General features: G+C 37.2%; 1 protein-coding gene across 1 annotated transcript in view; it reads right to left on the bottom strand.

Moving 5' to 3' along the window:
• Nucleotides 1-25282, bottom strand: part of LOC148952004 (uncharacterized) — a 77079-nt gene that overhangs the window by 37837 nt on the left and 13960 nt on the right. Inside the window, exon 2 of the mRNA XM_089089475.1 lies at nt 20561-20685. Within this exon, the coding sequence (XP_088945601.1) occupies nt 20561-20685 (125 nt within the window). The remainder of the gene's footprint in view (nt 1-20560; nt 20686-25282) is intronic.

Here is a 25282-nt window from a genome sequence, read left to right as displayed (position 1 = left end):
CACTGGACCAAAAAAAGAAAAAAGACAATAAAACAAGGAAACTATCGTTTTCAATACTATTTCACTAAAACAGCACAGTAAAAGGCTTGCCCAAAATGCGTCGGACTTTTTATCCGTTGATCCGTCTACTTAGCGCTTAGTCTCTCTATTCAGTAGGTAATGCTGTATTTGCAGTTTTTTTATTGTATGATGTTAGGTTATGTTGTTGTATTATAATGTTGTCTTGCATTTTTTTTTTTTTTTTTTTTTTTTTTTTTTTTTTTTTTTATTATTCCATTCGTCTTTGTCCCAAGTGGGTAAGAAAGCAAATTATTATAAAGCAAAAAAGCCATGTGCAAACCTTATTATTTTGAATGTACGGTACTGGTGCATTTTAACTAAACCAGCGCTATAGACTGTACAAACAAACCAGACATGGAGACCCGTCAAACGGGTATTTGTTGTCTAAATTGATTGCAAAGCGTAGTTTCTTATCGAGTTTGCAATATTTAAACGATTGTTTTTTGGGGTTTAGGGGGGGGGGTACTTATGCATTATAACTAAATCAGCGCTATGGAGTGTACAAGGAAACCAGACAAACAGGTATTTGCTAGATAAATTGATGGCAAAGTGTGGTTTCTCATTGAGGTTACAATATTTAAACGATTATTTTTGGGGTTTAGGGGGGGGGAGGTACCTAGGCTATGTTAGGTTACGTATTTAATATATGCTATGCTTACCCCCACCCCTAGTGTGCAAACATATAGCTCAAATTTGTTTCTAAACTATTATATATTCATCATATTTCATTAGCATTAACCGAACTTGACTTCTTTCGTGTATAGCGCTGGTTTAGTTATAATGCACCAGTACCGAATGTACAATGAAAAATTTTTTATGTGAAATTGCCTCAACAAGCTTGTAAAATGCTAGTTCTGAGACCCTTTAGAACGTATGTTTTGACACGTTAAGGGGATGTCCAGAAAAATTTACATTCAGCTAAAGAAATGAAATCGGTGAGGTGTTTCTATAAAAATAATAAAAGAAACAAAAATAAAGAATGTTCGAACGATAGATATTAAAAAATAAAGAAAGTAGACAGATAGAAAGCTAAAGCTTCAGTTAAAATTTAGCATAAACTCCTATAAGTTGAATCTGTCCGTCGAGTTAAGGTGTCTCTTTGAGTTTGAAGATTTTAAACGCTGACTGAAAACTTTTTCACTAAAAAAAAAGACTTGAAAAGCAAGTTCCAACAAGCTAGTTTCAAGGGTTAAAGTTCCCACATCATGGAGTCAGTTTCAATTGCTGAATCATGACCTCCTGGGTTTAACTTTACAATTCAAATGCCAAGAGTACACAATTTGAGTAAATCGGGGTTTTCGAAAGTGAAAATAACGCAATTGCTCTTTAACTTGTACCTTTATTAAAATTGAAGTGAAATCAAAATGAAATTGATTTATCCCCAAAGGTTGAATTTCTGTTTTATTTTTGGCTGTAAGCCAATTTAAAAATTTATATTTGTGGCGTTATAAACTTTATAAAATTTTAAATAACAAAACCAACAGGAAATTTTATATTTGATTGTAATCTTTTGCAGCAATTAACGGTTTAATTGAGCATTCCAGACATATTAGGTCAGGTATACCATCTAAGTATAGGTTCAGTAGTGACATCATATCAGGTGAGGGATAGCATTCAGGTGTCAGGTCAGTAGTGCAAATCCCCTCCCTCCTCCCTCTAAGGCAAAAACTACACATCTTAAGTAGTGAATATGGGACATTCAAGAAAAATCACGTAGAAATGAGGTTTTTCTAAAGTTTTGGCACTATCTATGCGCTGGAAATGTTTGTGTCTATTGGTTTCCAGCTCTCTAAGATACATAGGCAAACGGCACTCGCTTTATAAGTAATATGGTGAAAAAAGTAAAAATAAAATAAAGCTAAAAGTAAAAAGAACCTCAGGGGTTTCATTTTTATGTATGGTATATGATTTTATTATGTTAGAGCTAGAAACAAAGACAGAAATGAACCCGAAATGAAAATCAGAGATAAAGAAAGGGCATATGGACAATGGACAATGGGGACTTGGACAATGGTGAGGGGGGGGGTCAAATCCAAAAGTACCATTAAACCTTCGAAAAAATGGCATAATTTCTGTCGTAGCTTATTGTTTGTGGTACTTTTGCGTTTTACGTCTGAACATGAGTTTGCGTTTTGACCATAAATAAAATGGATTTAGAATAAACAAGCTGAGGGAAAAAGAGCTAGAGGACGAGAAAATTTGGTCTGAAAGGCAGTAGAAGTGATATCAGACTAAAGTGTTTTACAAGACAATAAAAAAGTAAAAATACTGTTAGAAGCATCCAACTATATGGGTTTCCTTGTTTGATTCATCTATATACGCAAGAGGGTGTTTGGGGGAGGGGGTTGGATCTCTAGTCCAGGGTTTCCATTCCTTCTTCGAAGTGTAAAAATGACTATGTTCCCTAAACTGTCAATATATATCTCAATGCTTGTCACATGGTTTTTTTTGGGGAGGCATCTCTAAAAAATTACCCTATCTTTAGAAACATTCTCCTCGCCAAAAACAGACCCCAGTTCCTGAAGAAACTAGTGACCGTGTTCGTAGCCGTACTTAAAAATTGATAGCACCTATACTCAAAATCAAGCAGTTCGTGGTAAAAAACTGCAAGTAAGGAGCGACTTGGCTCAATAGAAACCGACACTCTAAAAAACGGAATTTTGACATCAATAGATGCATCAAAAGAATTGGCTTATTATGCTGATTGCAAATATATAAGATTCATTAAGTTTAGTGTTACCCATCAAAAGCTAAGAGCAAGAGCCTGAGAAAATTTGCCTGATTTTCCAAAAAAGGAGGGAAACACCCCTAAAAGTCGAGGAATCTTAATTAAAATCACATCGTCAGATTCAGCGTATCAGAGAACCCTACCCGAGAAGTTTCAAGCTCATTTATATAAAATTTGGAATTATGCCAGAAAAAAGATCACGGATAACTGTTTATTTGTTGTAGTTTTTTTGTTTGTTTGTTCTTCCCAGGCGTGATAGTATCGACCTAATGGTCCTAGAAGATCAGGAGAGGGTGCATTCCAACGGGAATTAAAAGTTATAGTGTCCTTTTTAAGTGACCAAAGAGACTGGAGGGCATCTAGCCACCTCCCACGCCTTTTCCCCCCAGAGTCGTTCGATCAAAATTTTGAGATAGCCATTTTGTTCAGCATAGTTAAAAGATCCAATAACTATGCCCTTAGGGGTAACATGATCTCCCATAGCCCATGGGGAAAGGGCTGAAAGTTATGAAATCTGCCTATTGTTTGCACATAGGATTTTCCATTAGGAATCATGCAGACATTTTTCGGGAGGAGGAGATTTTGTGCTTGGGGTGGATTTTCATGGAGAATGTTCTGTTGGAAGGGGAATTTCCGGGGTGAATTTTCAAGTGTAAATTATACACTGGGGGGATTTGACAGAATTCCTATACGAAATTCTTTTTATTTGCCTTAGTTTTGCTTTACCAGCTCAATTTTGCATGTGAAGATATTCCAGGGGAAATCTTCCTGGGGAAATTTTCAGCGAGTTTGGACTTCCCGGAAAATTTTCACGGAGGGGGTATTTCCGGGGTGATCGGAAAAACGATTAGAAATTAAATTATTTTTCAAATAAAGGTATGCTAAGGAGAATTTTTCAGGTTGAATCATCCGCAAAAAATTTTGCGGAGGGGGGGGGTAGTGAGATTTTTTGTTTGGGGGAAGGGGGTAAAATGTTTTTCCTCTGGTCTAAAAAAAGAGTATACTTTAAAGTGTTTTTCTTTTTTATGGCTGTCTTTCGACAGCCTCTTTGGCCTATCGAAATAATTTATTTTTATTAGGCTCATAAAAACTGAAAATAAATTAAACTGACATAAACTAAACTGATCGTCAATCATTTATTCAAATATGGAAAATAGAACATTTTCCCTGGAAGTTAAAGCATAATTTGCGCTTTATTCAAAATGATATAAAGCTACTCTTAAAAATATGCCAATATTAGAAGACAGGAATCAGGAACAGATATAAGATATCAAACGCTGCGAATTTGAGATTACACCTTTGATAATTGCGAAGAATAAATTTTTCTGCACAATTAGGCCAGGATTTACGCATAGGCCCACCAGGCCTGGGCCTAGGGGTACACAATGCCGAGGGACCCCCCCAAAAAAGCACTGAGCGATTTTTATTCTTAACAAAAACTGGACTGATGTGATTTATCGTCAAAGTGCTAAGTGCCTAGTGTACTTTGCTGCTGCGTTGCCAATTCACAGAAAAGTGATTTTGAAACAACATAGAAATACCGTAGTCGCTTATAGACTGTCAGATGTCTCCCAAGAATGGCAGCTGAGAGCTCGGTATCACCTATCTCTTGCATTACTTTTGGCTCATCACTCATCAGTTGCCTTCTGTTCAGGGATTCCACTATCCTCGAATTTTCGAAGATTTCCCGTCAATCCCTGTGTCTCCCCTACAAAAACTGCTTGGGGCTAGAGGCACGAAAGATTTAAATCCAGCCCTGTGCACATTATTTTTACTTATCTCATTTGTAGAGATTGTTTTTTAGAGCGTCTAATTTACTTGTTTTATGTGTCAATTTTAACCTTTATTTTATATAGCATGTTGATTTTTTTAACGGTATACCAAATAAATATCTTCATCTGTCCTTTAATGATGGCCATGACAAAAGCTATAAATTCCATGAACGGTTACAGCCTTATACCTGTCGGATAAAGTAAACAAATAACAGTTTCTTTTATGAAATTATAATCTCGCAACATGATTGCAATTTGCAATACATGTCCTTGACAATCGTTCAAAAGCAAATACTAACACTTGGTATTTGAGATTTTTTTCAATTCATGCCTGTCGGATTTTTTTTTTTTTTTCTGAATCCAAAGGTCTTCGTTTGGAACAAAAAAAAAATATTTCCCTCTTACAGGGATACCATTTCTTCTAAGAACTGTGTTCAGCTCAATAAATTTCTGAAACACTATTTTAGGAGGACCAGCCGGAGGGGGAGGAATTCTTGTTTTATCAAAAGTATTAAACTCAACAAGACATTATAGTGGACGGCGAAACTAATTGCAAGTAAAGCACCGTTAATTAAAAAGAAGAGAAACGAAGCACAACTACAAGTTCAAACTTGTTACAGCAATAAGCTGCTTGAGGTGGACACATTAGCGAGCACTCCTCCTTTTTATGATACATCCATATTGGAGTCGAATTTGCCGTGTAGCATTTTGTAGGGTTTCATGTCTTGTCATTACGCCCTGTTCCTAAATTTGTCTTTTTAAACCACTTTTCTGAAAAGGCCAGACAGGGTGCTGGAACAATTAGGATCAACTAGGAAAGAGTTTCTCGGACGATTATACCTGTACATAAACATTTAAATTAAATTACATCTATATTTATTATATTTATATTAGTCAAAACGTCCCAAGAGTGCTACACTAAAACACCCACTTTTGCCATTTCTAGCCAAAACCCCATATTGGCCCGATAAGGATCAAAACGCTATCGACCAAAAATTCTGAGAAATCATTATAGAACTGTCCAAACAATTAATAAAAATTCCATAACCGAGAGGTCGTACTGCCGTAGGTGACGCATTTGCCCCTAATATATATGCTTGACTTGCTTAAATCTCCAGTCGGGTTGGTGCCAGCGTCGAGAGAGCTGACAACATCCTGACCCAGGACACCCGGATTTGAGCAATCGTAGGTCCATCTTCAGGTCTTATTCCTGCCTTACTTAGGAGCTGGTGTAGGCTATCGGACCATCTCATTCTTAAACAACCATCTGGTGTTTTCCACCCGTTGGTCACAGGGTTGAAGTCGTAAGCGTGCAACAGACGCTTCTTCCGGTATTCGGAGGAGATGGCCGTACCATCTCAGCATGTGCTGCGCTACTTAAGGGAAAATGGAATCTGTATCGTGGGGTTCAGGAGATTGGTGATGCTGATAAAATAGCAGGACGGAACCCACAGATGCCTTGAGTACCCATATCTCTGTGAGGCGACTGATAACAGGGTTATGCCAGATTTTGTTGAGGTCAACAACTTGGACCCATCAACAACTTAGTGAACGTTTGCATGAACACAAAATTTCAATAGATAAGTCCCTGAGATTGAAATAGAAATTTGGCTATAAACAGAGACACAGGAGACATTTCATTAAGCCCAATTTATAACAATTTAATACTAAAAGACTCAAATAATATTTGCACTAAGTCAAATTTAAGAGAACCTATTTGCATGCCTAATGTAAACCGAATTTGCAGACGAGCAAAAAGTATCGTGAGGCAAAACATTCTTGCTCAATCTCTTTGGTAAATACTGTCTTTCATTGGTTTTGGCTTGGTCTTTCATTCAGTGTCTGTTCGTATCTTGTACAGTAAACTCCAAAAGGTTAGATTTTTTGCTTCTCTTTTCTTTCTTATTTAGCACTGAGGACGACTTGGCGGAGGTCCTTGTCGAAATATTTGCTTGTTTTTCGTCTTCATGTTTTTACCACTGGCTGACAAAATCCTCGTTTTCTCACTCTTTTTTGGTATTATTTTTCATTTATTATTTCCTTTCCTCTCTTAGCTTCATATATTTTGTTGAGTCTCTTTAGGATAGAAGATTCTTTCGTGATTCGTGCGAAGACTTCGCTCTTGACTCATCCATCACTTGACAACCCGAAGCCAAGGTAAGGGAAGTCCTTCACGGCTGCTACTTGGTTTTGACATACTTCGACTGCAGGAGAGTTGTTGAGATGACCGTGGATGAATAAACATAACTTTCGTTTCACTCCAACTGATGTTGAGCCCAACTTTGCTAGACCCTTCTCTCATGACTGTCAGCGCTATAAAAAGTTCTTCGAAGGTGCTTATCCTGAGCACCAAATCGTCAGCGAAGCATGTGTTTCTCAAAAGCCTGTCTCCGAGTTTCAGCCCAAAGTTAAGTTGGCTAGTCGTCCTCATTATGAAATAATAAATGGCGCAATTAGAAAGTTGGGGAGCTGTGGCACATCCCTGCGGAACTCCTGTACAAATTCTGAGCAGCTAGCTACGCTTCCCGTCAACTTAGGCACGTCTTGTCATTTGTTCACACATCTCTCAAAGAGAGAAAGCAGTGCTTCTGATACAGACCGACTGTTTTGATCATGGGCAACAACAACTCCCTATCTGCAGAGTCAAAAGCGGGTTTAAAGTCGACAAAGGCTTGCAAATATTTTAGCAGGCACGGAGAGGAATGTTATTCCCCATTTCCTGATGATAGCAGGCTGCATCCGTCCCCTATGAATTTGGAGTTCTTGCCAAGAAAATGGTCTCGGTGGCCTGCTATTGAGATGTGGTCACTCTTCAAATCCCGACCGAGGAGGGCTTTCACTCCAGGTCAGATGGAAAATGAAACGTTGCCGGCCTTACTGATCCTAGGCCTGGGATCTGAGTAGAACTACAAAAACCCAGATACTAAGATTCCCTTGGGTGGGCTCTACCCGTCACATGAGGTTACGGTTACGCTGATTGGATTGTTCAGTTTGGGAAAATCCCCTTATCCAGAGGTGCGTGGTCAGAAGACAGGGTCTGTCTCATTCTGAGTGAACTCCATTCACGAACTTACAAGCAGTCCATAAAAAATGAACTGATGGTGTAAACTGTTTATAAAGCAACACTAATTTTTGTAAAATATTATACAATGGACAAAACTTTAAGGGGAAGATCGGTGGATTTTTTTTAGGGAGGGTTACCTAAGGCAACAGAAAGTGCATTTTTATGACCATACTTTCCATGAATAACCATTAAGTTCAATATGACACTTAACAGCAGAACTTTTTACCCCCCCCTCCTAATCTCTTTTTATTAGGAGAAATATATAGGGAAGAAGCTTGTGAAAGGGAGGTGAGACGGTGACAGCTCACCTTGGAAAAGATACTCATTAATGAATAACCGTAATTTTTTACTAATTATTTGAAAAAAACTACGTTTTCTAAAGAGTTAAAGAGGCTGAGTTACAAGGTCGAACCTTAAAACGTACAGGGATTAGGAGGCACAGTTGGGGGGCTGCCGCCCCCAACCCCCCGCTTTCGCAGCCTTTAAATAAAAAAAAAAGTTTTTTAAACTGAAAGTAAGGAGCGACATTAAATCTTAAAACGAACAGAAATTAGTCCGTATATGAAAGAGGCTGTGCCCTCCTCAACGCCTCGCTCTTTATGCCAAAGTTTTTATTGTTTAAAAAAAGAGTTGTGAGAAAGTCAAACTTTAGCGTAAAGAGCGAGGCGTTGAGGAGGGCACAGCCTCTTTCATATACGGAATAATTTCTGTTCGTTTTAAGATTTAATGTCGCTCCTTACTTTCAGTTTAAAACACTTTTTTTTATTTAAAGGCTGCGAAAGCGGGGGGTTTGGGAGGCGGTAGCCCCCCAACTGTGCCTCCTCATTCCTGTACGTTTTAAGGTTTGTCCTTGTAACTCAGACTCTTTAACTCTTTAGAAAACGTAGTTTTTTTCAAATAATCTCTGCACGGGTTTGTACAGTTTATTACTTATTATTGCTTGACTAACTGTTAGATGATTGTGTATTATTATTTTCTTTCTCGACAGGGTGTTTTAAGTGTCTACCTTGTAACTCATTTTTTTTAACTCTTTAGAAAAAATAATTTTTTTCAAATAATTTAAAAAAGAAACTAATTTTTTTTTTTTTAATTTAAATTCAGTATATAAAAAATTTGATCTAACGGTGAATCGAACTCGGGTTTTCCGCCTGACACCCAGAAGTCTCACCGCTACACTAAAGAGACATAATTCAAATTGTTTTTTAGTGACCTGATGAATCTTTTTGACGCAAGCAAAACTTGATATTTGGTTTTTGGAAAACAGGGAAGGAGTGATCAGATTGAGCTGAAATTTCGAGGATAAGCTCCCAGGCCCCAGGAAAGCTTATCTTCTAAATTTCAGCCCGATCAGACAACGTTAAAGGGGGGTTGTGGTGGGAAAAATTAACATGGGCTATTATAGGAAAACGAGGTTTTTCGTAAATGTAAATTCGGGGGATAATTTTTTCGGTCTGAAAATATCAAAAGGCCCTAACAGGTCGAATTCTGCTTCGAATGAGTCCTCATTCAACCTGATCCGTTGCCAACTGTGGCCTGTAGGCGTTGCTAAGAAAAAAATAAGAAATAATGAAGTTTAAGTGGCTATATTTGGTTTTTGGAAAACAGGGAAGGAGTGATCGGATTGAGCTGGAATTTCGAGGATAAGCTCCCGGGTCCTAGGAAAGCTTAACCTCTAAATTTCAGTCCAATCAGACAACGTTAAAGGGGGACTGTGGTGGGAGGGTCCAAACTTCCGGCCCGGTTTACCCCATGAAGATAAAGTCGGAGGAGGATGAAATTTTGCAAGTTTCTTAGTTTGAGCTTGGGCTACAAAATGCGATTACCGCCGTCTCTCTGTGACCTCTAGGACCTGAAATCGCTTAACATTGTGGTGGGTCGCCTCTTTATAGAGGCACAAGTGTGCCTCCTTGATTAAGCATTGTGAATAGAAGATTGAATTTTGCATGAAGAACGAAGGCTTGAGGGGAGCCTATCCCCATATTTAAGAAAATTCTATCTTACTCTTATATAAAGTGAATACACGCAGGAACAATGCTGTAGTCAGTTCATATTTGTTTATAAAAGTTAGTAAATTGATTGATTTACTGATGAAGAGCCCTTATTCTAACAGCGTTGTTATGCAATAGTAAAGGGTAAAGAAAGGTAGGTTGATGGCCGTGGCCCTTCTCATAATTAGGATGACTCCGAGTATAAACAGCAGAACAAACAAAAAAGGTTTTTTCCAATCGACAGAGCAACCTTGAAGCTTAAAACCAGAAGAAAATATTCTACATCTTCAAGCCCATAGGTAGTTTTGGGAGAGGGACAGAGGGGACACTTGCTCTGGCTGTAGAAATTTTAGGGACGCCAAATTTAAAATAAGGAAACTACCGGTTATATCATTTTGTGTATTTTTGAACTTTGATTTTTATTAAAATAAAGAATCATTTTTATTATTTATATTTTGATCCACGTTAAAAGAAGTAAAAAAAAAGTTAGACATCATAAAGACAATTATTTCAAGGATCTGACAGTCTTTGGTAGTAAGCCTAATTTTGTGGAGGAGGAAGGGGCAAATATTTGCTCATTCACTGGTCATTTTACAACTTTTTTTTCGCCAATAATTGATAAATGTCGTTTCTTTAAAGGATCATTCACAATGAGAGTGTACAAAAACCGAGATTTAGCTAGCACTAATTTGGGTCAATCAAATTTTTCACAGGATTTTTCGTCTGATCAGAAAATTCTATGAAAGATCTTATTGGTTCAAACCAGTTGAATCTCGGTATTAATAAAATTCCATTGCGAACGGGCTTTTCAGTTATTCGGCCCTTTCAGCGATTTGGAAAAATAGCTGCGCTCCACTACACAACTCTGTCAAATCGTTTCTTTTTCAAGTGACTTAAACTATTAGGGTTGGAGGTACTTCTCCCTTTTGAAATCTATTTCGCACTAAAAAGATTAACAAGTGAAAACAGTTGGGAAATCTTTGACGGTATATTTTCAGTCCTAAACTGGTCTCAGTCCTTAACGCAGTCCTAAGTTCTAAAAGTCCATTTGACCGGTCTCTTTACTTCTGAGTCTTTTTTCTTTCTTTTTATTCAATTTTGTCTCATTCTTGCATAACATTACAAAGACAACTTATATCAATGTATTGTATTCTACAACATTGGAGGAATATAGCCAAAAAAAAGAAATTATTACTCATACAGAGCCATCCATAATTATTACTTTTTATGGGAAGAAAAACCGGAAAGAAAAGATGAATGCCACACCGATGAAATAACCTTGAACTTAACCGAGGCTTGGCTAACAGTAGTGAAATGATGGCTACATTCAGGAAGCAATCATTAATAGTTTCCCATAATAACGTTGACGAAGACTTTCTGTTCTAAAAGATATAATAGTGATGATCATGAACTGGCTAGCAAAGCCGGCTCCGCTTTCTATTGACGTTGGCGAGTAGCTAAAGCTGCTAGGTTTAGGTTCACCAATTGGTAAGAATTAGCTAGACTTGGAAAGCAAATTCAGGCTGCTAGTGGGAAATATTTTTGGCTAGCAGTTTAGATTGCCCAAATCAAATTATTATCCTTACAACTTAGGGCAATGTAGCTGTTCCATTGGGACAGCCTTTCAGAAGACAACCTAACAAACAACCTATGAATTTCAATGTTTACTTTAAAAGGCAATATTCGAGGATACGAGGCAATGCTAGATACGAGGTCATTATTCGTGAGGCGGCTTTCGAATGATTCCCTTGAATTAAAACAAAACTTAATTCAGGTAGGAAAATACAGGAATTTGATAGTCCCATATGTAAGGGACCCCAAAATAAGTCCCTGATTCGAGGGATTTTATTACAATTAAGGTGCTGCAATTGATAGTCCTGTATGTTAGATAAGGGGCTCATTTTGGGACCCAAATATTTTTATTGCAAGATTTTGATATAAAAAAGTATTTTTTGTAAGCAAGCTCGATCCGTATTCCATGTTCGTGCATATATCTTTTCAACTTCTGGCAAATAAGAGACATTGCTCTAGTGTTGCCTGTTAAACACATTGAAGCCATAAGTCTTCAATGTGTTTATTTATTTTTTATTCATAGCCACTTTATATGGAACAGGAAGTCGGAGAAACATAGGAGGGGTCCATCTGATTTGAAATTGAAATTTCTACTGTCCTTTTTAAGAGTCCAAGGGGATTGGAGGGCAAAAGCCCTCTCACTTGCCATTTCTTGCTATCCCCCTTAACCTCCAAAGACATCCAATTAGAGATTTTAAGAGAGCCAATTTGCTCAAAGTAGTCAAAAGGTTCAATAAATATGTGTCCGGGGCTGACAAAACCCCAAGGGCCGTAAATGATTCAAATTGCCAATTATTTTAAATGCATGCTATATACGCTAATGGAAATGGGGTATGGGTGTGATATTAAATGGAAACTTCAAAGAGGGCTCATTCGATTAGAAATTGAAATGGCTAGTTCCCTTTTTAATAGTCGAAAGTAATTGGAAGGCAAATTGGAAGGGAAATTATGCCTTTGAGCAGGACACTCCCCTCACAGTCTTCAGGGCAAGGGTTATAAGTTATACCCTGGTGTATATAAGATTTTTTTTGAAATCTTTGTCTTAGAAACTTGAAAAAGGGCTCATTTAATTGGAAATTCAAAGGTCTAGTGCCCTTTTTAATAGTCAAAAGTGATTTGAGGGCAACTAGCCCCCTTCTCTTGTCCATCTTTTCCCCAAACACATCCTATCAAAATTTTTAGATAGCCATTTTGTTCAGTGTTTTGGATTTCCAAATAGAAATTATGTTTTTGAGGAGGACACTCCCCCACAGCCCTCAGGGCAGTGGTTGTAAGTTATGCCCTGGGGGCAAATAAGGTTTTTATAGTACTTGTCGTCCTAAAAACTTCAAAAAGGACTCATTCGATTAAAAATTGAAATGGCTAGTGTCCTTTTTAATAGTCGAAAGTGATTGGAAGGCAACTAACACCCCTTCCACGCCCATCATTTCCCCAAACATATCCAATCAAAATTTTTAGATAGCTATTTTGTTCCACGCGGTTTAAAGTTCAGGAAATCATACCTTTGAGCAGGACACTCCCCCTCCCCGTTTTTCAAGGCAAGGGTTATAAGTTATGCCCTGGGGGCATTTAAGTTTTTATTGAAATCTTTGTCGTAGAAACTTGAAAAATGGCCCATTCGATTGGAAATTCAAAGGTCTAGTGCCCTTCTTAATAGTCGAAAGTGATCGGAGGGCAACTAATCCCCCTCTCACACCCACCTTTTCCCCAAAAAATATCCCATCAAAATTCTGAGATAGCCATTTTATTCAACGTAGTTTTAAGTTTTGTAAATTGATCTTTGAGGATGACAACCCCCTCACAGCCCTCAGGAAAAGGGTTGTAAGTTATGCCCTGGGGGCATATAAAGTTTTTATAGAACGCGTTGTCGTAGAAACTTCAAAAAGGGCTCATTCGATTAGAAATTGAAATGGCTAGTTCCCTTTTTAATAGTCGAAAGTAATTGGAAGGCAACTAACACCCCATCCAAGCCCACCATTTCCCCAAACACATCTAATCAAAATTTTGAGATAGCCATTTTGTTCCACGCAGGTAAAGTGCAGGAAATTATATCTTTGAGCAGGACACTCCCCCCTCCCCCAGGCTTCAGGGCAAGGGTTATAAGTTATGCCCTGGGGGCATTTAAGTTTTTATTGAAATCTTTGTCGTAGAAACTTGAAAAATGGCCCATTCAATTGGAAATTCAAAGGTCTAGTGTCCTTTTTAATAGTCGAAAGTGATTGGAGGGCAACTAACCCCCCTCTTACGCCCACCTTTTCCCCAAAACACATCTAATCAAAATTTTGAAATAGCCATTTTACTCGACGTAGTTGTAACTTCTGTAAATGAGGCATTTGAGGATTACAACCCCTCACAGAACTCAGGGACATAGTTGTGAACTGGGGGCATGTAAAGTACTTTAAGAAGTTGCTATCGTACAAACTACAAATATAGTTCATTTGATTAGAAACTGAAATGCTTGTGCCCTTTTTAATAGTCAAAAGTAATTGGAAGGCAAATTGGAAGGGAAAATATGCCTTTGAGCAGGACACTCCCTTCACAGCCTTCAGGGCAAGGGTTATAAGTTATACCCTAGGGTATATAAGATTTTTTTGAAATCTTTGTCTTAGAAACTTGAAAAGGGGCTCATTTAATTGGAAATTCAAAGGTCTAGTGCCCTCTTTAATAGTCAAAAGTAATTTGAGGGCAACTAGCCCCCCTCTCTTGGCCATCTTTTCCCCAATCACATCCAATCAAAATTTTAGATAGCCATTTTTTTTCAGTGTTATGGATTTCCAGATAGAAATTATGTTTTTGAGGAGGACACTCCCCCAAAGCCCTCAGGGCAGGGGTTTTAAGTTATGTCCTGGGGGCATATAAGGTTTTTTTGTAGAAAGCTGTCGTCGTAGGAACTTCAAAAAGGGCTCATTCGATTGGAAATTGGAAGGGCTAGTGCTCTTTTCAATAGTCGAAAATGACTTAAGGGCAACTAACACCCCTTCTCAAGCCCATCATTTCCCCAAACACATCCAATCAAAATTTTTAGATAGCTATTTTGTTCCACGCAGTTTAAAGTTCAGGAAATTATACCTTTGATCAGGATACTCCCCCTCCCCGTTTTTCAAGGCAAGGGTTATAAGTTATGCCCTCGAGCATATAAGCTTTTATTGAAATCTTTGTCGTAGAAACTTGAAAAAGGGCTAATTCGATTGGAAATTCAATGGGTATTATTTATTTTTTTTCCTCCATACCCGGGCACTTCGTATCGAAGGAATTGTCGTAGAAACTTCGAAAAGGGCTCATTAAATTGGAAATTGGAGTGGGTAATGTCCTTTTAAATAGTCGAAAGTGATTGGAGGGCAACTAGCCCACCGCCACGCCCATCATTCCCCCAAACACATCCAATCAAAATTTTGAGAAAACCATTTTGTTCAGCGTAGTTCATTTCCAGATAGAAAATATGTTTTTGAGGAGGACACTCTCCACAACCCTCGGGGCAAGGGTTTTAAGTTATGCCCTGGGGGCATATAAGGTTTTTATAGAAGTCGTTGTCTTAGAAACTTAAAAAAAAGGCTCATTTGATTGGAAATTGAAAGGGCTAGTGCGCTTTTTAATAGTCGAAAGTGATTGGAGGGCACCTAGTCCCCCCCCTCCAACGCCCATCAGTCCCCCAAATACCGCCAATCAAAAATTTGCGATAGCCATTTTGTTCAGCGGAGTTGATTTCCAGCGAGAAAATATGTTTTTGAGGAGGACACTCCCCCACAACCCTCGAGGCAAGTGTTTTAAGTCATGCCCTGGGGGCATATAAGGTTTTTATAGAAGGCGTTGTTGTAGAAACTTCGAAAATGCTCATTCGATTGAAAATTCAAAGGGCTAGTGCCCTTTTTAATAGTCGAAAGTGATCGGAGGGCAACTAATCCCCCTCTCACACCCAACTTTCCCCCAAAACACATCCAATCAAAATTCTGAGATAGCCATTTTATTCAACGTAGTTTTAAGTTTTGTAAATTGATCTTTGAGGATGACAACCCCCTCACAGCCCTCAGGAAAAGGGTTGTAAGTTATGCCCTGGGGGCATATAAAGTTTTTATAGAGCGCGTTGTCGTAAAAACTTTAAAAAGGGCTCATTCGATTAGAAATTGAAATGGCTAGTTCCCTTTTTAATAGTCGAAAGTAATTGGAAGGCAAATTGGAAGGGAAATTATGCCTTTGAGCAGGACACTCCCCTCACAGTCTTCAGGGCAAGGGTTATAAGTTATACCCTGGGGTATATAAGATTTTTTTGAAATCTTTGTCTTAGAAACTTGAAAAAGGGCTCATTTTATTAGAAATTCAAAGGTCTAGTGCCCTTTTTAATAGTCAAAAGTGATTTGAGGGCAACTAGCCCCCTTCTCTTGCCCACCTTTTCCCCAAACACATCCAATCAAAATTTTTAGATAGCCATTTTGTTCAGTGTTATGGATTTCCAAATAGAAATTATGTTTTTGAGGAGGACACTCCCCCAAAGCCCTCAGGGCAGTGGTTGTAAGTTATGCCCTGGGGGCATATAAGGTTTTTATAGAACGTGTCGTCGTAGAAACTTCAAAAAAAGACTCATTCGATTGAAAATTTAAATGGCTAGTGCCCTTTTTACTGGTCAAAAGTTATTGGAAGGCAACTAACACCAACAAAGTTATTGGAAGGCAACTAATGGAAATGGGGTATATAGTGTCCTGATATTAGCACAATGTACTATGTATTATTTTTTTTCCTTTAGAGCAGGGCATATTGAAGGGGTCGTCGTAGAAACTTCAAAAGGGGCTCATTCGATTGGAAATTGAGATTTCTAGTGCCCTTTTTAATAGTCGAAAGTGATTGGAGGGCAACTAGCCCCCCACGCCCATCATTCATATCCATCATATGTTTTTGAGGAGGACATTCCCCCACAACCATCAGGGCAAGGGTTTTAAGTTATGCCCTTGGGGCATATAAGGTTTTTATAGAAGGCTTTGTCGTAGAAACTTCAAAAAAAGGTTCATTCGATTGGAAATTCAAAGAGCTAGTGCCCTTTTTAATAGTCGAAAGTGATTGGAGGGCATCTAGCCCCCCCACCCATGCCCATCATTTCCCCAAACACATTCAATCAAAATTTTGAGATAGCCATTTTGTTCAGCGTAGTGTATTTACAGATAGAAAATATGTTTTTGAGGAGAACACTCCCCCGCAACCCTCGGAGCAAGGGTTTTATGTTATGACCTGAGGGCATATAAGAACGATGTTGGCACAATGTACTATTTATTATTTTTTCCTTTAGAGCTGGGCACTTCATATGGAAGGGTTCGTCATAAAAACTTCAAAAGGGGCTCATTTGATTGTAAATTGAGAGTTCTAGTGCCCTTTTTAATAGTCGAAAGTGATTGGAGGGCAACTAGCCCCCCCACGCCCATCATTCCCCCAAACACATCCAATCAAAATTTTGAGATAGCCATTTTGTTCCGCATAGTTGATCTCGAAATGGAAAACGAATTTTGGAGGAGGACATTCCCCCACAACCCTTAGGGCAACAATTATAGGCTATTTACTGGGGGCATGTAACGGTTTTATTGAGATCTTTGTTGTAGAAACTTGAAAAAGCGCTCATTAATTTGAAATTCAAAGGGATAGTGCCCTTTTTAATAGTCGAAAGTGATTTGAGGGCAACTAACCCCCCCCCCTCTCTCTCTCTCATGCCCACCTTTTTCCCAAAGACATCCATTCAAAATTTTTAGATAGCCATTTTGTTCAGCGTAGTTGATTTCCAGATAGAAATTATGTTTTTGAGGAGGACACTCATAAGGTTTTTAAAGAAGGCGTTGTCGTAGAAACTTCAAAAAAAGCTCATTTGATTGGAAATTCAAAGGGATAGTGCCCTTTTTAATAGTCGAAAGTGATTGGAGGGCAACTAGCCCCCCCCCCACGCCCATCATTCTCCCAAACACATCCAATAAAAATTTTGAGATAGCCATTTTGTTCAGCGTAGTTGATTTCCAGATAGAAAATATATTTTTGAGGACACTCCCCCACAAACCTTAGGGCAAGGATTATAAGCTATGCCCTGAGGGCATATAAGTTTTTTATTGAAATCATTGTCTTAGAAACTTGAAAAAGGGCTCATTCGATTGGAAATTCAAAGGGATAGTACCCTTTTTAATAGTCGAAAATGATTTGAGGGCAACTAACCCCCCTCTCACACCCACCTTTTCCCCAAACACATCCAATCAAAATTTTTAGATAACCATTTTGTTCAACGTAGTTGAAAGTTTTTAAAATTAGGTCTTTAAGAATGACAACCCCTCCCCCACAGCCCTAAGGGCACGAAATGTAAGTTATGCCTTGGGGCATATAAACTTTTTATTGAAAATGATGTTGCAGAATCTTCAAAAGATCTTCTCCAATGGGACATTGACGGGGCCAGGGCCCATTTTATGTGCTGAAAGTTATTAGATTGCGACTATCACCCCTCTCACACCCAAATCAATCCAATCAATCAAAATCCATCCAATCAAAATTTTGAGATATCCATTTTGTTCAACGTAGTTGAACGTTCTGGAAATTAGGTCTTTTAGGATGATAACCCCCTCAGAGCCCTCTGTGCAAGGGTTGTAAGTTATGCCCTGGGGGCATATAAGGTTTACATAGAAAGTTGTTGTATAAATAATAGGCAGCACGATCGCGCAGCCTAAGTAAAGAACGGTTACATTCGAGAACGAGACAAGAAACGGGGACTAAGTAAAGAGGAGGACACTCCCCCCCAACCCTCAGGGCAAGGGTTTTCAGTTATGCCCTGGGGGCATATAAGAAGGAAGTCGGCAAAATGTATTTTTTATTAATTTTTTTCTTTAGAGCAGGGCACTTCTTATCGAAGAAGTTGTCGTAGAAACTTCGAAAAGCGCTCATTCAATTGGAAATTGGAGTGGCTTGTGCCCTTTTTAATAGTCAAAAGTGATTGGAAGGCGACTAACACCCCTCTTACTCCCACCATTTCCCCAAACCTCTACAAACTGCATTTTGAGATAATCATTATGCTTAATACAGTATAAAAGTCTAAAAATTTCGCCTCGCAGTATGGCAACAACCCTAACAGACCGTAGGGTGATGATAGTAGTGTATGCCCTGGAAACTTATACGATGCTTATAGAAGCGTTGTCGTTTCAAAAAGGGTTCATTCGATTGGAAATCGAAAGACCTAGTGCCCTTTTTAATAGTCGAAAGTGATTGGAAGGCTTGACATTTTTATAGTAGAGATCGAAGTGAGGTATAATATATTATTTTTGTTGTTGTTGTTGTTTAGACCAGGGCACTTCGTATCTAAGGACTTGTCATGGGAACTTCAAAAAGGGCTCATTCGATTGAAAATAGAAAGGGCTGATGCCCTTTTTAATAGTCGAAAGTGATTTGAGGGCAACTAATCTCCCTTCCACGCCCACCCTCCCACGCCAACCCTCCTATTTCTGCTCTTATAATTTAACCAAATCAAAATAGTGTAAAGCTATCAAAAAAAGTAAACAGATTTTTTTGCTAATGGTATCAAGTTTTCCATTTCAGGTCAACTAGAGAAGGTATGAAACTAAATTAAACAGTACTTTTTGTGTCCAGATTTTTAAAAGGGTGTGTGTTGTTAAAAATTGCTGAAAAATTTTCTCCAGTATACAAATAGCAGGCCAAACTATAAAGTCTTAAAAAACGAAAAGATTTAAAGTATTATTTTCTTTTTCCTTGAAAAGGCTATGTCAATATAAAACGAACAGAAATTAATTTAAAAAACTTTTCACAAAATAAGTTTTACAAAAAAAAGTAAAGAACTCCATTCAATAAAGAATTAGCAAAAATAAAGTCAAATAATCTACCAAGCGTGAAACTACGGCAAATCAGCATCGATAAAAAAAATGAAACCCAAAACAAACTAAAATTACAGAAATTAACACAATCAAACTCAAAACGAGCAGAAATTAACATAAGCTGGGCGCAAAACCCCTACGCCTTCCCAAGGCCAGAACAAAATTTGCACTTTACTGAAAAATACAAATGAATGTGCATTGTCAGTTTAATATACATATACTGATATTTAGTAATCAAAATGTTAATATTATTTGATTTATTAAAGTTATAAAAGTAAAAACATTTATATTTTTTCAGTAAAGGGCAAATTTTGTTCCGGCCTTGGGAAGGCATAGAAGTTTTGCGGCCAACTTATGTTAATTTTGTTCTGGCCTTGGGAAGGCATAGGGGTTTTGCGCCCAACTTATGTTAATTTCTGTTCATTTTGAGTTTGACTTGGTTAATTAGTGTAATTTCTGTTCGTTTTTGGTTTCATTTATCTATCGATGCTGATTTGTGGTACTTTCACACTTGGTAGATTATTTGATTTTATTTTTGCTCATTTTTTGTCTAATGGAGTTCTTTACTTTTCTTTGAAAAACTTATTTTGTGGAAAAAGTTTTTTAAATTAATGATACGTTAATAGCCTGCTGGTGTCCAAACAAAAATGTTCAGGCGGTAATTTCGAAGGAATCGTTGAGCTAAAACTTCAAACATGTGTCGGAAAGCAACTTTCAATGTTTACAGTTTCTTATAAAAATAAATAAGACAACAAGTTTTTCTTACGGAAGTAAAGAAGAAGTTGAAACTTTAAACGAACAAAAATTACTGCACAAAATATATCTACAAAATAAGATCAAATAAACTAACTTGTGTATTTTCCAGTGTTTGTAGAATTCTAAAAACTGGCGCTTTACTCAAATTTAGGTAGCTTGAGTTTTTTAGATAGTTATAATTGTACACTAAATAGAACCACATTGTTCACAAAACACACATTGTTTTCAATGAAACGCAAAAACTTTAAAACCGTTTAAAGATTATGAGAGGGGGAAGAAGACAGGTAGCACAACTCTTATTTGAAAACTTCCTTAAGATAGAGCACAACTTATTTGAAAGACTTCCCTTAAGATATTTTTGTGCGTGTGTGTGTGAGTTCTTGTCGATGTTATGACAAATAAAAAAAGCACACTGCTCAAAATACGAATCGTTTTCAGTAAAGCAAAACTGACGCTCTGGCCTTTACAAGGCGGTTTTAAACCCTCTTTCTGTTTGTGGTACTTTCTGTTGGTTCTAAAAATTACTTGAGTATTTCTTTTAATTTCTGTTCATTTTGGGTCTCATGTACTCGCTGACAGTAATTTGTGTTTGTTTTAATTTTGATTATTATATGACTTTATTTTTTCTCGTCTTTGGTTTTGAATTGGCTATTTACCTTTTTTTTGAAAAACTTCATTTTTGGAAGATATTTCTAAAAATTGATTTCCAGTCACAAACTGACTCATCTTTTGATAAATAAATTAATGATTCAGATGTTGCTAAAATAGATGATAAGGCTTACCAATAGCAAGTATCCCAAGAATAATACCACTTAAGAGGAGCAAGGCTAGGATAGACAAACAGCAATATTTTCGAATGAAGCCTTTTTCATCTCCAAGTTCCTTGGTGATGTACAGCTTTCCACTCCTGGAAGAGAATCCACGAACATTTATAGATGTCATTTCATTCTTTTAATCACAAAACGTTCCTTTCACAAAATGAAAAAATCACAAAAAATCACAAAATGTTCTCTGCCTAAGCGCAGACTACAGACAAAGAATACCATAAACCCATATTCACAATCGCTGTGAAAATTATGCAGGTGCAGCTGTGTTGTAAATTACCATCCTTGTCCTTAACATACTACTGTATCTTTAGCACTGACTAATTATGCTAACGAGGAATATTCCCTAAATTCTTTTGGAAAAAATGACAATATACCTACTATATATTATTGAGAACGTCGATGAGAAGCAGCCAGCCAATAGTTAATCTGAAAACTTTGGCGTGATGCTATTCTACTAGTAGTACCTGTTTCCTCAGAGAGCGGATATCAGATCAGTCAGTTGTTTCTTGATACTCACTAGTGAGTATGCGTTTTTTTTTCTAAAGCCACGCGACTATACCTCGTCAAAGAGTTTGCGTAAAATCAAAGGGTTTCATTAAAAGGTGACAATTTTTATACGAAGTTTGGGAAGCATACCGTATTCAATCTCACGGCTCAAGAATAGAGTCAGGACTTAGGAATAGTTTTTCTTTTTTCTAGTGAGGAGAAGGAAGGGGCGAAATTTTTTATCCGGTTCTCATAAAATAGTAGGCCTATACGCTATAGCTTTTCTTTGTTTGCCTGTCGTCCGATAGGCTATTTGGCTAGTAAATTATAAATTACAAATAGAAACAATATTAAGGCTTGTTTGAGAGCGTAAGCAGGTAATGATAAACATTTTCCATGAGAGACTAAAGGGCTAGGCACACGTAGCTGATTTCGGGAACTGATTTCCGAATCAGCGCCGATTTTAAAAGAAATCGGGGTCGATTTGAGCTTGAAAGAGCTTCTAGTTTTTGGCGCCGATTTACAAAATCAGCACTGATTTTCATCATGATCATCACAAAAAAATAGGGATACAAATAAATAGTCAGCCAGAGGTATCTGTGGTGAAAGACTCCACTACCGAGCTGAGAACTAAACTGAGGACTAAGCTGAGATCAATCAAGCAACTATTAATAAACTCCAGTTGACTATTTGTGTCCATGATTTTTTGTTTTGAAAATTTTGGATAATAAATTTTTCTTTCAACAAATTTTTCTTACCGCAATCGTTTGTCCACTGAATCTGAAATCGGTTCCCGAAATCAACTACGTGTGCCTAGCCCTTAAGGTACGATTTTTTTTGTAATACTAATGTAGCTAGATAGGGGCTAGTGGAGGTTAAGCCTTTCGATTGATTCAGATGCTATAACATTGAAATCCAACAAAGAATTAAATTTCAACCCTTCAAACTGTCTTTACTGCATCCTTGCGACTGGACTGGGTGCAGCAAAGACCAAACCTGACATATCAGATCATCTGTCTAATCTAAACCAGTTTATCTGCATCTAAACCAATGTACCCTATCTAAACCAATGTTTGAATAAAGGTATTAAAATTTTTTTAGGAATACACTTTTATCTCTAGATGCACTAAAGAGCAAAACGAAATTCTACTACCCAGAACAACTTGAACTTTTTAAGGCTACTAAGGGAAATGTGGGACATTCGTAACATATTTTACGACTGTTCAAGGTTCTTTACGACACGGTATTTTTGAATGTGAGCATAAGGACCTGTAGAATAGGGTAGTAGAATAGTTATTCTACTACCCAGAACAACTTGAACTTTTTAAGGCTACTAAGGGAAATGTGGGACATTCGTAACATATTTTACGACTGTTCAAGGTTCTTTACGACACGGTATTTTTGAATGTGAGCATAAGGACCTGTAGAATAGGGTAGTAGAATAGTTATTCTACTACCCAGAACAACTTGAACTTTTTAAGACTACTAAGGGAAATGTGGGACATTCGTAACATATTTTACGACTGTTCAAGGTTCTTTACGACACGGTATTTTTGAATGTGAGCATAAGGACCTATAGAATAAGGTAGTAGAATAGTTATTCTACTACCCAGAACAACTTGAACTTTTTAAGACTACTAAGGGAAATGTGGGACATTCGTAACATATTTTACGACTGTTCAAGGTTCTTTACGACACGGTATTTTTGAATGTGAGCATAAGGACCATATCACCATGAATATCAGGAAGTGTTTTTATGATATTATCACCCCCCCCCTAATCTTTCGATTTTTTAGGTTTAAAAATTTGATTTTAAGTTTATTATACTATTGGAGATAAGGAAGTGTTTATAAAAGTTCATTTTTGATGTTTTTATTTTATATTTTATGTTTGGTTGGTATTCTAAATAGTTCTCACCCATTATAGTTACAAGGTTTTTATAAAATTAAGTTGTATTAAAATGTAATTATTGAGATGAGGTTTTATTAATCTATAAAGTTATTACAAAAAAAGGCGAGCATATCAAGTGGACATTACCTCCTATGGTCAATCCGAGAGCACTCGAAGCATAAGTGTAGTGTAGGCAAAATGTATACCAAGCTGTAAGTATAATATCACTTAAAGTTAATGGACTAATTATTCACTGTTGATTAACTATACTTGATTAATGTATTTTCATCGGTAATGAATGAGTATAGAAATTTTTGCCAATCGAACTATATGAAGCGGGTGGAATATCGATCACAAGATTTTATCCCGTCAGGCAAAGTTACTTAAAAGCGCAAAAAAATTGGATTGAACATAAAACAGTCAATGTTAAAACCACGCTGCCATCTTCGTAATATGATTTTATAAAAGAAAATTTAAGTGTGTTCAAGTTGCGAAAAATAATTAATTCAAAACTTATATTCAATTTGTCTGGCTTCGATTAAGGCTAAACAAAATTTAGCGTTAGTAGCGTCTGTAAGGGAGTGGTAGAACCTTTCGTCCTTATTTTACTGAACCTGCTATTTTCTGCTAGTACACTCCCGTCTTGTGCGTTTAAGCTGATAAAATCAATTTATATGATAAAAAATGGTATTCTCTTCTTATTTTTAAAGAGGGGTATTGGAGGGGGAGGCAGGATTGTTTTAAATTAAGACAATTTTTAATTAAGACAGTTAAATTTGAAAAAAATATAAAAATACTAATAAATTCCTTTATATTTTGACTCCACATGGGGGAGTCTTTATAAACAAAAAGAAAATGAAAAGAAAAAAAAAGTAAGCCAAATCAAACAAATTATAGATACTGGAAAATAACATAAAAAGATGAGAAAAGAGACAAAATGCCATGGAAAGAAAAAAAAAAGAAAGGAACTCACATAAGATGAACTATAGTCGTTAAGGTTTTAACAACATAGTTTTACATAAAACTTTCCTCTCTTACCCCATAGTACAGGCAATCTAGGGTTTGACCCCAAACAAATTGCAATAGAAATGAATTTTATTACACGTTGTAGAGAAAAAAAAAGTTCAACAACATATCCAAAGTTGTACATTCTAGGTCGACGCAAAACTAGTTTTTTTTTGCTTTTCGTTTCAATTTTTTCAGTTTTTTCTAAAAAAAATGAACTGTCGGTAAATGCTCGTTTTCTGCATATGAAGTACCGTCCCGATGTAAAATGAAGAGCTGAGCCCGAAAATGAAAGCAAATTTGATGTACAATGTACCAGAAAAAAGTTTCGTAATCATCAATATGTATAAATACATTCTAAGACCACACTGGCTATACGTGACATATGAAACTAAGAGAGGAAAGAAAATAATAAATGAAAAATAAAATAAAAAAAAACATGAGAGAACGAGGATTTTATCCGCCAATGGCAAAACATGAAGACGAAGAACAAGCAAATATTCGACAAGGACCTCCGCCAAGTCGTCCTCAGTGCTAAGCAAAAAAGAAAAAGAAAATAAAAACCAACGAAAATCTAACCTTTCGAAGTTTACCCGACAAAGACAGAACATACACTCGTGTCTGTTCTAGAAACTAGATATCTATGAAACTAGTTTTCAGCGGCCGACATTTAAAATCCCTCCTAGAATAAACTATTATCAACACACTGACTAGTCTTCATAACTGATAAATTGTCGAATCAAATTTATGAACATTTGAAAGACAGAATCAAACTCCGATTAGTATTCACAACTTATTCTTTTGTTTCAGATTTTTAAGCTTCGACGTTCTCCTCATCGTTATAGCTTTCGATTCTTGGAGTGTTAGAACACGCTGTCCCTTTGCACTTTTTACATGCTGCAGTGCAAGCTAAGCCGTGTTTAAAACAGCTACATCCTGTTGAGCTACATTTCAGTTGACAGGAGTCCTTCATGATTTTCAGAAGCAGACGAGGGACTGGTGGGACGTCAGTAGTCAATGGATACAAGAAGTCGTCTTTATTTTTCCAACCCCATTCCTCGGCTTTAAGTTCAGAATCAGGATCATCACTTTATACCTGAACTTGGTAGAAAACCCTGTAACTGTGGTATTTAGCCGTATAAGAAGTTGGTGGTAACTGTTCTGGGTGGACAAACGTGCTAGCAGTAGTCACCTTATTTTTAAAAACTTCCCTGCGCAGTCCGTTCGGATTCCCCCCCTTTTGATGAGCCATATATCATGAGCAGAGCGTCTTCTCCAGCAACCCTTACTTCCTCC

The sequence above is a fragment of the Artemia sp. Qi Xiang Cuo genome, chromosome 5 (genome assembly GCF_049724085.1).
Source record: "Artemia sp. Qi Xiang Cuo chromosome 5, ASM4972408v1, whole genome shotgun sequence".
Classification (NCBI taxonomy): domain Eukaryota; kingdom Metazoa; phylum Arthropoda; class Branchiopoda; order Anostraca; family Artemiidae; genus Artemia; species Artemia sp. Qi Xiang Cuo.
Note: the sequence above shows the minus strand (reverse complement) of the source record. Positions and strands in the feature narration are given on the sequence as shown.